General features: G+C 46.1%; 1 protein-coding gene across 8 annotated transcripts in view; it reads right to left on the bottom strand.

Moving 5' to 3' along the window:
• HMG20A (high mobility group 20A) overlaps positions 1–14,951 on the bottom strand; it is a 265,307-nt gene that overhangs the window by 32,959 nt on the left and 217,397 nt on the right. For all 8 annotated transcript variants that reach the window (XM_086959289.1, XM_086959287.1, XM_086959286.1 and 5 more), the window contains one exon: positions 13,672–13,747. In XM_086959289.1, the coding sequence (XP_086815415.1) occupies positions 13,672–13,747 (76 nt within the window). The remainder of the gene's footprint in view (positions 1–13,671; positions 13,748–14,951) is intronic.

Here is a 14,951-nt window from a genome sequence, read left to right as displayed (position 1 = left end):
CCCTCAACCCCTCACCCTCACTCACCCTCAACCCCTCACCCTCAACCCCTCACCCTCACTCACCCTCAACTCCTCACCCTCAACCCCTCACCCTCACTCACCCTCAACCCCTCACTCACCCTCAACCCCTCACCCACCCTCAACCCCTCACCCTCAACCCCTCACCCTCAACCCCTCACCCTCAACCCCTCACCCTCAACCCCTCACCCTCAACCCCTCACCCACACTCACCCACACTCACCCTCACCCACCCTCACTCACCCTCACCCTCACCCTCACTCACCCTCACCCTCACTCACCCTCAACCCCTCACCCTCACTCACCCCCACTCACCCTCAACCCCTCACCCTCAACCCCTCACCCTCCCTCACCCTCATTCACCCTCAACCCCTCACCCTCACTCACCCTCAACCCCCCACCCTCACTCACCCTCAACACCTCACCCTCACACAGTGCAATAGGTCTCACAGGATTTTTAGTTAAAGCTTTTACAATTGTTTATTGCTTTTTTGATTTGTAATTCTTTAGCATTGGCTACAAAAAATAAAAATGCAAAAAATTTACAACAAAAAAACCCATAAACAATTCTAAAAGCACTAACTCTAATGCTGCGAGACCTATTGCATTTCTAATGCTTGTTTTCTGTTGTTTTCTTGAACCATACTTATTTAACTATATATACTCAGTGTATTACTGTACTGAACATTTATGTATTTTGCTGTCAAATCGTCTGCTGATTGATACACTTGATAACCAGAGAACCACCTCTTTCCTTAGAAACCATGAATCTTATTCTTAAACAAACGTCTAATTAAGCAACCAAGCACCGATTCTTGGTTTCCGTATAATTTACATTGCCTATCGGAACACCGACTGGCTAATAGATACTGCCCATCAGAACACCGACATGTTAATTAATACTTCTAATACATACTGGTTTTCTCCCGGTAACCTGAATACCGGTGATTCACCCTCTCCGTTTTTTTTTTTTAAATTAAATTTTTTTCATTTGTAGTATTTTTTCTAAACATAGCCAATATTTTAGTTTAGAAAACGACAAGTCGCCGCTCTAGTCTCTCTCTAACCTTGAGGGCTAAAAAACGGAAGTGAAGCTTAAATAGACGTCCCCACTTCCTGTCAGGTGACCGTCTTCGAAAAATGGCGCCGGGAACCACAGGAGGGGGAACGAATCGAAACAGGTAAATCACCTAGCCTTGTACACCGGCCATTGCGCTTCTTCGAAACGCCCCAAAATTGAATAGAAGGGAATTATACCACACCGCTTGGTTCTTCATTTACTCTCTCTACAGGTGCACCCGCCTGATTTCCTTTTTCCGAGCGTTACAGCTTTAACCTATTCTCCTCCCGGTCATGGCCACCTATATGAGCCCTATAAGGTATGAGTACATTTCTACGTTTTCGTCGTTTCTGTGGACACTAATTCCCATAAGGGTTCATCATGTTCTCATGGTATAAACCCCCTTTTTTTGCTCATAGGAACTAACTAACTACGCGTTTACAGCGCATTCTTCATACTCTCGCCCCTCTGGGCGTTGGCCACAACACTAATCCCGGCTTTTGACTTTAAAAGGGTGAGTTACTTAGTTTTGGTGTTCAAATTCTGTCTAAGATTAGGACCTGATCGTTTCCCTTTTTCTATAATCTAACTACCCACCACCACTAGGGAACGTGCTTAAACGACTTCAACGAAATATTATGTTCTTCACGAACAAGAAATATTTCGCGTCTGGTGTTCTGATACAAGATATATTAGTGCTTTTCTCTAACACACCATTATAGCAACTATCCTCCTTTTCCGTGCTATACGCTCACATTGACCAGTGGCGTACGGAATGACCATTTGTTTCCATAAAATAGGTTGACACCACCAAATGGCTGTGCAACAAATCGATAACTTAATCATTTCGTGTGTGTCCTAAATACCAGGGGACGAGTAGTATTACTCAATCCATCTGCATCCTCTGTAGTGTAAATCGACAATATCCATCAAACAAATACAAAAACTTATACAACCTCAAAACACCCCTTTCTGCATGTACAACAGGTTATACAACGTTTGCCGGTCGTAATTTATAAAATTGTCGATGTCTTCTACAAAATGTTCTGAGATATGTTTTGATTGTAAAAGAACTCACTAAGAAGTCACTACAGGTTACAATGGGGTGTATACCTGATCACTAGCACATACATTTTTTCACTCGTTCCGATTTATTCCCGAATTCAAAGTGTATCTACGCATACTGGTCAATGTGTTTGCTTTTTAAGAATGACCCAACCATAGATTGTCTGTAGTCACTTCCACACAATCTGTATAATCACGGTATAAAAACATCACCATTCACACACACTGAAGTCACCAATGCTACAGAATTCAAGTCACACGTATATGACACTATGTCACTTTATGGCATGCCCGCAATTTATCACGAAGGGTTCACCAACCACTTTTATTGCTTCGCTCATATAGAACAACCATACAAATGCATTTTTGTATCTATACCCAGCCCTGAAGATTCGCAGTCTTGTTTCCCTGCGATGAAACACGTGTTGGCCACAACAAGAGGAACAATAAACTGCTTTCCATAACAAGGATTCTACTCCATTTCAAACTTTTTCTTGGCACACCGCTATCTATTGACTTTGAAACATGTTGATGTGTATATTTTACTACTGTTTCCACAACCAGAAACTACTGTGATTTTATTGCTATTTTCCTAGAGCAGGGGCTTTTGTTGTTTTTGTACATGTTAATTGGAGTAGACTTTGTTCTGCACAACTGTTTCAATGTGAAGCAAATGGACAACTATCTGAAGGTGCGACACTCCAGAAACAAAAACAAAGATTTCTACCACTGCAGGAATACAGTACATGGAGGGGTTTTAAATAAAGCCACTCAACTGAGGGCATCTATTACAAAGTCAACACAATCAACTTTTATTGGAATCCGTGGATGAACTCAAGGTGCCAGCTGGGCCTAAGGCCTGCTGTTGTAAATCTTTTGGAATTTTGTAGATAACCATACCTTTTCTACTACACGTACATGATGTAGAGCAAGAAACAGAGAACTCTTAGTTGGCCTTTTGAAAAAATGACACTTGACAGCAGTAATAGGGGACTTCATAAATTTTAAACAGTAAACCAGTTCTAAAACTTCACCTCACCTCATTTCATCCCCCTCTCTATCCTAAACCTGCCTCGATTAGGGTGCTATGGGGAAGAAAGAAATGCGGACAAACTAGATGAAATTGAAGGAGTAGTTTCTGTCCTGTAACTCCAGTTCTGTAGTAGGGGTATCTCTGTTATAGTCATAATCTAGTGAATAGTCCCGCCCATGTGCGTGGACCCCGGAGCAATCAAAAATAATCTCTTAAGGTGTCGAAAAATGCAGCACTGCACAGACACTTCAGAGAGAATTAAAGACAGATAATGCAGCCTATAAAACCAGGCTACACTGTCCAGTACTTCAACTAGAAATTCCACCAAAAATCCACAAACAGCAAAGTCTGTCCAGATTTCCCTTGCTTCAGCAGCAAACCCCTTTGGAATGATAGAGAGGAAGACCTGGACAGACAAGCCCCATAGGCTGCCATTATGTGACTCAGAACAGGATACTGTGCCTTTAAGAGAACTTTCCAGAACTTCACAGTATCCCAGAATGCACTGCAGGTCCCTTTTACTTTCAGTTCTTATTGAAGGCGTAACACGCCAGACCTTTAGCATTCCTTACATGAATATCTCTCTCCACCGGGGAGGAGGGCGGGCGCTTATGAGTATAACAGAGATAGCCCTACTACAGAACTGGAGTTACAGGACAGAAACTACTCCTTCTGTAGTAGGGGATCTCTGTGTATAGTCATAATCTAGTGAATAGAATGACAAGCCCATCCCTACACCAAAGCGGCGGTGGAGAAATGAGAAATAACACCACTATTGTGCGAACAGATTTCGCAGCGAAGCCTGCCCACCCTGAGCGTCTGCCCTGGCATCAGAGTCCAGGCAGTAATGCTTAGCAAAGGTATGGACCGACTTCCAAGTGGCCGCCTTGCAGATTTCTGCAATTGGAACATTACCGAGCAAAGCAGTCGTGGCAGCTTTGCCCCTGGTGGAATGAGCCTTAGGTTTACCCCCTAAGGTCTTATTAGCTTTTTGGTAACACAGCTGTATGCAGGAGACAATCCACCTAGAGATGGACTGTTTAGAGGTAGCAAGACCCGTCCTGACTGATCCATAATTGATATACAATTGGACTGACCTACGAATATCTTTGGTCTTATCCAGATAAAATTTCAACACCCTCCTAACATCCAGGGAATGTAAAGACCTTTCCGCTGGAGATGAAGGATTCTGAAAAAATGTAGGCAAATTTATGGTCTGGTTGACATGAAAATCAGAAATAACTTTGGGAAGAAATTTAGGGTGAGTACGCATAACAACCTTAGCAGCATGAAATACAGCAAAAGGTTCTTGGCAACACAACGCCTGAATTTCACTCACCCTGCGGGCCGATGTAATGGCCACGAGAAACGCCGCCTTCCAGGACAGGTGCTGCAACGAAGCCTTATGAATAGGTTCAAAAGGCTCCTTCATCAATCTGGACAGCACCACATTCAATTCCCATGAAGGCGAAGGAAGCCGGACAGGAGGGAATACTTTCTTCAAGCCTTCCAAAAAATCTTTGATCACAGGGATCTGGAAGAAGGAAGTCTGTGAAGGGCATTTCCTGTAGGCAGTCAATGCAGCAAGATGAACCTTAATGGAATGAACATTAAGGCCAGACTCCGCCAATTGTAGAAGGTAAGGAAGGATGACATCTTCCTTGCACGTCGTCGGGTCATAGTTCTTGGACTTGCACCAGATACAGAACCTCTTCCACTTGTAAGCATAGGAAGTCCGAGTGGAAGGTCGCTTAGCCTCCTTCAGTATGTCCATGCAATCTTCGGGTAGATTCAAATGGCCATATTGCACTATCTCAGGAGCCATGCCGCCAAACTCAAAGACGAGAGGTGGGATGCAACATCTGCCCCCTGAACTTCGTGAGAAGATCCGGCCTGCACGGCAGCCGTATGTGCTGAAGGAGAGACCGGTGAAGCAGGTCCGTGAACCACCACTGCCTGGGCCATTCCGGGGCAATCAGGATCATCCGCACCCTGGACTGGGACAGCTTGATGAGCACCGCCGGAATCAGGGGAATGGGTGGAAAAGCGTACAGAAAGCTTTTCGACCAGTTGATCCATAGTGCATTCCCCAGCACCCCCTGCTGGTAGTACCTGGAGGTGAAGTCTTGGCATTTGCTGTTTTCGGCGGTGGCGAACAGATCTACGTCTCGAGTCTCCCACCTTGCGAAGACTTCTCCGAGTACTTCGTCGTTTATGACCCATTCGTGGTTTTCCTGAATCAAACTGCTCAGTGCGTCCGCCTGAACATTCTGTACACCTGGCAGATGGGTAGCCGTTATCGTCAGTCCTCTGGCCAGAAGCCAGTGCCAGATCGCCTGCGCCTCCTGCTTGTTGAGGTAATACATCGTGGCCGTATTGTCCGTCTGTACAAGCAGAGAGTTGGTCTGGAAGGACAGATGAAAGGCCTTCAGTGCCAAGTGAACAGCTCCGAGTTCCAGGAAATTGATGTGATACGTGGACTCCATCGGGGACCACGTTCCTTGAATCTGTAAGTCTCCGTAGTGCGCCCCCCAACCGTGGAGAGAAGCATCCGACACGATAGTCTGAGTAGGAATGTCCTTGTGGAAGGGAACCCCTCTGAGGTGATTTTCTGCTGAACACCACCACTTAAGAGACTGAAGAGCATGCAGAGACAGTCGGATCTTGTCGTCCCAAGACCCTTTCCTCTGATCCCACTGATCCTCCAAGCACTCCTGCAACAGTCTCATGTGCAGTCGTGCGTGTGGCGTTAGGAAGATACAAGAGGCCATCGATCCCAGTAGAGAAGACACCGTCCTCACTGTTGTAGATGGAGTGGTCATAAGAGCCTGAGCCTTCCGAAGGAGTGATAATCGTCGCTCCTCCGAAGGAGACACGCTTGCTGACAGAGTATTGATGGAGGCTCCCAAGTACTGAATTCACTGCACCGGAGTCGGGACAGACTTGGACATCTTGATGTGCAACCCCAGCTTGTTCAAGAGAACGAATGTCTTCTGGAAGTGTGCTTGAGCTTCTGAGAAGGAGGAGGCCTTGATCAACCAATTGTCCAGGTACGGGTAGACAAACACCTTGTTCTTCCTGAGGTGTGCTGCTACCACTGCCATGCACTTCGAGAATGTTCTTGGCGCAGACTTTAGTCCGAATGGCAGTACTGTGCACTGATAATGATTGGCGCCGACTTGGAATCGCAGAAACATCCTGAATTTGTGTGCAATGGGCACATGGAAGTACGCATCTTGTAGGTCTATAGCACATAGCCAATCTCCCTGTTGCAACTGAGGATAAATCTGATGCAACGACAGCATGCAAAACTTTTCTCTGCGAATCCACTTGTTTGCCCGTTGCAAGTCCAGAATGGGCCTGAACTCGTTCTTGTCCTTCTTGCGAACCAGGAAGAACCGGGAGTACAGACCTCTTCCTCTTTGAGACAGAGGTACGTCTTCTATCGCCCTTTTCCATAACAGGATATCGGCCTCCGCCTGGAGCTCGAGCAGTTGAAACCGCGAGCTGACCGGAGGAATTAATGGAGGCAGGCTGGTGAATCAAAGACTGTATCCATTGTAAATAATATTCAGCACCCACTTTTCCTGAGTAATTTTTCTCCACTCTGCCAGAAAAAATTTAACGCTTCCCCCCACCGGAGTGGGTAACGGATGTGGGGGAAGTAGGCGCTCAGGGCCTAGACCCGGCCGGGACCTTGGTCGCTGCTGCCGCCTGTTGGCCGCCTCTGCCTTTCTGGCGCTTCTGGAACGGTCTTCGGAACTGCTGCTGTTGTTGCTGCTGCTGCTGTCCCGAAGCCTGGCCACCCCCTCTGCCGTGTCCACCGAACCGTCTCTGGAACGGGAGGTAAGATTTCTTGGTATCCTTGGGCTTTTCCAGACCCACAGCCGTGAACGTTTCGGCCTCCGCCTTCATGCAGGCCATTTCGTCATCTGCATGTTTTCCAAACAGGGTTTCGCCAGAGAATGGTAAATTGGCAACTCTTTGCTGTGCGTCAGGCTTCAGCGAAGTGAGGCAGAGCCATGCGTGTCTTCGCTGGTTAACTCCATGGCAGTAACTATGCGCCGCCAGGAGGGAAGAATCGGCTGCAGCACTGATGACCTGATTCGCCACCAACATCCCCTCATTCAACACCTCTTGGAAATCTTCTCTCTTGTCACGAGGCAGGTTTTCTACAAACTGCTGGGGGGATTCCCAGAGGGCTCGGACATACCGCCCTAACAAGGCCGTGGCACTTGCCGCTTTCATGGAAGTCGCCGATGTCCCACAAACCTTCCTCCCCGCCGAATCCAGCCATCTAGATTCCTTATCTGGTGGGACTGTGGATGACGTAGTGGTGGCATGCTGCTTTCGAGCCGCCGCCTGGCAGAGGGTCCACCCTCAGAAAAGCCGGATCTGAGTCGGGAGCCCGGTATTTCTTCTGGAGTCTCGAGGGGGCTGCCTTAGTCACCGCCGGGGTGAGAAACAGGTCCATGGCCAGATCCTCCAGGCCCGGCACCAGTGATAGCAATGGCCGAGACAGATGTTTCTGGTGTAGCGTCTCGAAGATCACTGATGTCTTGGGCATGGGCACCGTCAACGAGATGCCCAACTTCGCTGCACCCCTCAACAGGACATCATGGAAGGACACAAGATCATCAACCGGTGACACCCTTGTCTCCGGCGACCCCGACAACGTCGGTGAATAGTCCCGGGTCTCTGAAGACCCCGTATGCGAACCGGACCTGCGCCTCCTATGGCGTCGTCTCGACCGTGTGGATGACCTGTTGTGACTTCGCGATCGCTCCCTCCTGCTGCAACAAGATCGAGACCTCCCAGTTCGTGGACGTTCCACAGGTATCCGCGGAGGCGTCTTCCGTGGCCTATCCTGGGGGTTCGGCTTAGGCGTCCCCGTAGGTGGTGTAGTGAGGCGAGGCAGCAACACCAACCTCGGCGGAGCAACAGGAGGTACCTCCGGCCGAGGGACGGACCGAGGAGGCGGAGGTGGTGGTGGCCGTGATGGCGGAAGCGGTGGAAGAGGAGGATTGATGGGAGGAGCCTCCTTAGTTAGAGGTGGAGGAGTTGGGGGCGTCTTCGGCCGAGGTGGTGTATAAACCACCGAGTACACCGAGCCCGGTGACTTCTTCGGGGAGGGGACTGGGAACCAGCCCCTCCAGTCGGTGATCGCCGTCTCCGGCGTCCTCGCCCAGATCCAGCATGACTTTCGGCGCCAGAACTCTATCTGCGCCGCTGAGGCGAGTTGGAAAGTCTCCGAGACGCTGATCTTTCTTCTCGACGCCGAGCGTCGTTTCTCCGGCGTCGAACGCCGCCTCTGCGACGTCGAGCGCTTCTTCCTCGACGCCGAACGCCGCCTCCTCGACGTCGAACGTTGAGTCCTCGACGACGAGCGTCGACTCCTTTTCGACGCCGACCACTTTCTCGAGGTCCTCGACGTCGAGGATCCCCTCGACGCCGACCGTCTTCTCGACGGCGACAGGCGGTATCGCCTCGGCGGCGAGCGCCGAAGCCTGCCACTCTTTCTTTGACATCGATGGCTCGACGCTGATGTCGACGACCAAGAATCCGTCAACGGTGATCTCGACGGCGGCCTACCCAGGCCCTTCGACGTCGATCCTTCGACGTCGATCCTTCACGCCGTCTCGACCCGGGGAGACGGGGAGCACGCCGTCGCCATCCCTCTTGTCGTCGTCGTTGATGCAATCGACGTCGACGGAGACCGGGACCTTTTTCTGGGCTTCCTGCCTCTGGGGAGCCCCCCAGAGGCCTCAGCAGGTGCAGAGGGAGCCTTTCCAGCCTGCCCAGACCCACCTGCAGCCTGCAGTTGTCTCTCCCCTAGTCCTTGAAGCCTGATTTTCAGCCTTTCCCTCAGGGTCCTTGCTGAAAAGTTCTGGCAGATGTCACATTCTTCAGTGGCATGTGCAGCAGGGAGACAGAGGATGCAGACGTTCTGTGGATCCGACTTGGACTTCTTCCTTCCACATTCTGGGCACTTGACGAAGAGAGCAGGCATTTTAGAGCCCTAAAAAGCTTGAACAAATACACAGAAGTGAAGAAAAACACCAAGCACACAAAATGAAACACTTTCAAACACCAAAAGTGCACAAAATTCCAATAAACCCTTGAAAAAGGGAGAGCTCAATGCTCCAGGGTCCTGTTAGCAGGAGCCGGAAAAAAGAACTGAAAGTAAGAGGGACCTGCAGTGCATTCTGGGATACTGTGAAGTTCTGAAAAGTTCTCTTAAAGGCACAGAATCCTGTTCTGAGCCACATAATGGCATCCTATGGGGCTTGTCTGTCCAGGTCTTCCTCTCTATCACTCCAGAGGAGTTTGCTGCTGAGGCAAGGAAAATCTGGACAGACTTTGCTGTTTGTGGATTTTTGGTGGAATTTCTAGTTGAAGTACTGGTCAGTGTAGCCTGGTTTTATAGGCTGCATTATCTGTCTTTAATTCTCTCTTAAGTGTCTGTGCAGTGCTGCATTTTTCGACACCTTAAGAGATTATTTTTGATTGCTCCGGGGTCCACGCACATGGGCGCGACTATTCACTAGATTATGACTATACACAGAGATCCCCTACTACAGAAGGTGATTTTCAAGACCATTTACTATACCATTATCCCCGTCGTTGACTGGATTCATGCTCTCTTGAAAGAACCAAGATCCATGAAACAACAATTTTGAGTTTTCTGGGTGCTGAAATTGTTGTAGCCACTAGCACTAACTCACATGCCACCAACATCACCCAGGTACTATCACTTTCTTGATGTAGGGCAGACCAAAAGTAGTCAAACCTGGACAATGGGTGGCTGTGCTCAATGCCAATTAAGTGGTCTTAATGAGAAGAAAAATAATTCATATATTAAGGAATTTCCCACTGTGATGATTGTCTTTGAACTATACCGCAATTCCTCTGAAATAATTCAAATATTAAGGTTTCAATATCATCAGACAAAAGGATTGTTATTCAATGAGAACACTATGCAATGGATTAGGCTCACTGTAGGTAACTCCTTCACTGTCACAGTCTCTTTTTTAAGCAAGACTTGATGATCTCTTAAAGATGCATTATGTTATAAATATTAGTAAGATAGTCCTCCAATCTAGATATCAAAGGTCAAGAATGCACTGACTTAATTGCATTACAGCAAAAAGTTTAAGTAAAGTCCCTGATACAACCATAGTCATCTGGTTTACTACCATCCATAAGCAATACCATAGTCTAATCTAATCTAAGGGACTTGTAAAGCGCAAAACTACCCGGAGGCTTCCCAGTGCTATGCCGACCAGCAGACTCTTGAACAGGCCCCCGCCCGGTTGCTGACAAAACATCTAACTAACAAATAACCAGCTCTTCGGGGATTTTCTAAAAAGGATTCAGAGTCTATTTGAAGCCATTTGAGTGGCAAAGAATTCGATAGCTTAGGAGCCAAATACTTCCCATCCCCATCTGGATCTGTGAATTTTTGGAGTGCTGTGAGGAGAGAAGTCTCAGATCTCAGGGCCTTTCTAGGGTTATATGGATCAATGAGGGAATGTAGTATTTGGGGTCCTTTGTTATGGACAGCCCTATGTGTAATGCAGACAGCCTTAAACTGCACCTGCTACTCGATGGGGAGCCAATGAGTGTCGTCCAAAGCCGTTATTGCTGGCAGATGGAATTTTGAGGAGGTGGACAACCGCATTTTGAATGATCTGCAACCTTCTTTTTACATAGTGTGGTGAGCCTAGATATAAAGAGGTCCCACAGTCCAGCCTGCAGATTATCAAGACCTGTATAATGCGTCTTCGTGAAAGGAAAGGCAGCAGGTCTAGCACTTTCCAAAGAAGTGTTAGTATTCCACTTCATTTTTCTGCTAGTTTGTTGGCCTGGGACTCCATGGTAAGCAAGTCACTCAGCTAGACATCCACATTTTTTATTCGATTTTTAGTGCTGGGTGTATTCCCAAGGCACTCCAGCAAAGAGGGGGAACGCCCTATTAACCCTGTTGTTGCCTTGGAGCATAAACTCAGTTGTGTCACTATTTAACTTGAGGTAGCAACTGGCCATCCAGTCACATTCTTTAAACAGGGGACACGTTGCTTACAGTTGGAGCCGTGTTCCATGGAGATAGAGAGGACTAATTGGGTGTTGTCTGCGTAAGAAACTATTGTCAATCCAAAACGTTGTACAATTTCTGCTAAAGGGCACATGTAAAGGTTGAATAGAGTAGGACTTTAGGTAAAGCCCTGCGGTACTCCACATTTCAGAGAAAAAATGTTTGAGGAGCAGGTTTGGTCCAGCACTTGGAAAGTTCAACCCTCAAGGAAGGATGTCAGCCACTTTAGTGTACAATCACTTATCCCTACATCTGTAATCCCCTGGACGAGCGGTGCATGGTCCACCGTATCTAATGCAGCATTGAGGTCTAGTAGGATGACTGGCGCATAGCCTCCTTGGTCTAAAAGTTGCCTGAGTTCTTCTATCACTGCCAACAGTGCAGGTTCAGTGCTATGCTGTAGTATGAACCCATTTGGGTGGGTTAAAGAAGTTTGTTAGATTCCAGAAAAAGGGCTAGATGTTTAATAACATGTTTCTCCAAGAGCTTAAACAATCCCTGCAGTAGGGAAATAGGTCTATAGTTTCCCAAACACGAAGGATCTAGGCTTGCTTGTTCAGCAGTGGCTTTACCAGTGTGTGTTTCTATAGCATGGGAACTGAACCAGAGGATAGCAACAGATTCAGGTGTTCTAGCAGGACAGGAAGATGCTCTCTGAGCCTTGTTCTAAAATAAAGAGGGGGGGCTAATTCAAGGGGGGAAGCTGACTTGACTAGGCTAAATATGGCCAAAAGCTGGTTGCGGGTGAATGCAGGAAAGCACACGGGTTGCCTGCCTGTAGGCAACTCAATATCCTTTGTCCTGTCTGGAACCGAGGAAATAATATTGGTGATTTTCTTGGAAAAGACAGAGGCCAGTTTTCTGCAGTGCGCAACTGTTGGTTCTGGTGGTGAACAGTCCGTTTAAACCACAATAAGTGATTTCAGAATTTGAAACATTTCTCTGGGTGAGTTGGAGGCGTTCTCAATTTTGGTGGTGGAATAAGAAGCTTGTGTGGTTCTGGCCTCAGAATGATAACGCCTGACTGCATCCTGATACTTACGCTAACTAGGTTCATCATAGCATTTCCTCCATTTTTACTCTAGTCTTTTGCACTTCTTCTTAGTGCTAACAGCTTAGGGGTAAACCAAAGAGATTAACAAAAGTTACTTACCTGTAAACTGTGGTTCTCCAGTATTGGTATCTTTCATAGATTCACATGCTGGAATTATTCCCCGTCGTGAGAGTGGGAGTCCCACAGTGCATAAAAATAGCAATAAATATGCATAAGATAGCCACTGTGAAGGAGGGGGATATGAGTGGTGCCCTACTGAGATGGTCATCTGCTCTCCCCCAGTACTCTTAGTAACATTTCATAAAGATCCCAGTGTAAAAGCTGCCATGGCCTCTTGTTTTTTTACATCAGAAATTCTTTGTAAAATAGGTTTGGCACAATTGAAGGATAATTAAGTTCCTGGCATAAGTTCAAAACTTAGAAAATACTTTGCTTAGGATCTTAAGCCTGCCTGATGAATCAGCTCTCGGCAGCTCAAAATCATTAACTAGGTTTGTTGAGTAGGTAAAAACAACCATGTGCTTAATCATGTTAGAGCCACAGAGAGAGAGAAAGAGAGAGAAAGAGAGAGAGAGAGAGAGAGAGAGAGAAAGAGAGAGAGAGAAAGAGAGAGAGAGAGAGAAAGAGAGAGAGAGAGAGAGAGAAAGAGAGAGAGAGAGAGAAAGAGAGAGAGAGAGAGAAAGAGAGAGAGAGAGAAAGAGAGAAAGAGAGAAAGAGAGAGAGAGAGAAATGTTAGATGTTTGGTTTGGTATACTGCTTTATCTACAAATAATCCATCTCTCCTGTATGTTGCCAATCCAAAGGAAAGATCCTTCTCTGGTTTAACTCCTGCTCCCTGTAACGCTGCCTATGCATCTATCCAAAAAGACTAGATCAATTGCATTCTTGATAGGCTTGGTTTTCTGCAGAGTTGGATATAAGGATGCCAGGATGGCGCAAAAGGCAAAAAATCTGATCACAACATTCAGTTTTAGCCCATGTTCTGTCCATACCACTACATATCTATGTAGCACAATTTGTGTTTTCTGTCTGGGCCATTATGCTCTATTCTCGAGTAAATTTAAGAAATTGTAACACACGCTTGACAGCTCTTAATTGTAAGAGGTTCATACGTCCTTCACTTCTCCTATGCAATAAAAGCACAGGCCATTGACAGTCAAGTTGCACACATAACCGCTGCAGCTGCAACAGGAATTGTCTAATAACAGGACAATTTGTTGAGAAAGCCTGGTATTGAAGATTTTTTCAGATTGAAGTACTGGTTGCCTAGAGCAATACAGATTTGTTGGCTGTTTAACATAATCTGAAATTCATGGAACAAATTACAAAATATGATCGGTGCTCACCTTTGCTATGATTCAGGAACTCCTCTGTGAAGATGGGGATATCAAATATCGACCTCTCTTTTACATCAATATCTTTCTAAACAGAGGGAAAAACACCAGGATATTTAACTGGATGAAATCAAGCATGTAGATCAAGAGCAATTATTCTCTGTACACGTTTAAAGAAGAATGTATGTCACTGTGACACCATCGAGCCAAACTAATAAACCAAAGAGTAGTTACTGCACATCTCATAAACCAATACGCTCTGCAAATCGGACAAAGACATCAACTTGTCTGGCAGTGGATTTATCTTTAATTTTACACATGATCCAAGGTGATCATTTGCTTAAAGTATTTTTCAATTTGTCAGCTAAAGCTCATATTGCATTTGGCAAGTGCAATTTTCATAATGCCCTTTATACTGGCAACATGACCTTCTTTGTAAACTATCCAGTGAATCTCATTCATAACTTCAGAATATACCAATTAGTAATCTAAAATGTGAATTCTCTACAATTTCCTGGCACAAATTAAGCTAATTAAGAAAATGCAAGAACATAATTTGCATGAACATGCTTAATAAGCTGAAGTAGAATACTGCAGGAGCAATGATTAAAGGTAACTAAAATATATGAGAAAATACTTCAAAATAAGAACGAATTAATAAACAAGATACTGGTAATGGTATGAAAATTTAAACTGAATATTGTTTCTCGAAATTCTTTTTTAAGTGTAATCAGTTTTCTTTACTTGTGAGGACTAATTCAAAACTAGCTATGACTTACCTATAATTAAGTGACCTATTTGTCCCCATGAGAACAACCATTCAGTCTGGGAGCTACCAATGTCAAATGGCGATGCAGTGCGCGCAATGTAATTCGTGAAATGTATTTATTTACTTACTTACCTCCGTGCAGCCGTATGCCTGAGTTTACTTCTTCCCACGCTTTCCCGCCCCGCCGCCCCGCAGCACTCCCTCGAGGAGCCGCAAGTGGTGCCATGTCAATGGATTCAGGTTTTTAAAAAAAAATTATAAGCATTCTCACTGAAGCAGCTAGCGCTTATCAGCCCTTCACACGGCAAAAACAGTACTCTGTTATAAATTACAGCAGGGATTAAATACAAAATGACCAGGGATTAATGGAGGCAAATAGTCAAAAAGGCTGGCTAAGACACTTTAAACAAAGCCTCACTGAGAAGAACGTGGGTGAAGAAGACTCACCATGACAAAGAGAATGCTAAAATGATTAAATCAAATAGGGAAGTGAAAATTCTGTCAAAAAGATTTCAGGCACTGT

Source organism: Lissotriton vulgaris, chromosome 2_2, assembly GCF_964263255.1.
Source record: "Lissotriton vulgaris chromosome 2_2, aLisVul1.2, whole genome shotgun sequence".
Lineage (NCBI taxonomy): Eukaryota > Metazoa > Chordata > Amphibia > Caudata > Salamandridae > Lissotriton > Lissotriton vulgaris.
This window is presented reverse-complemented; position numbering and strand designations above follow the sequence as displayed.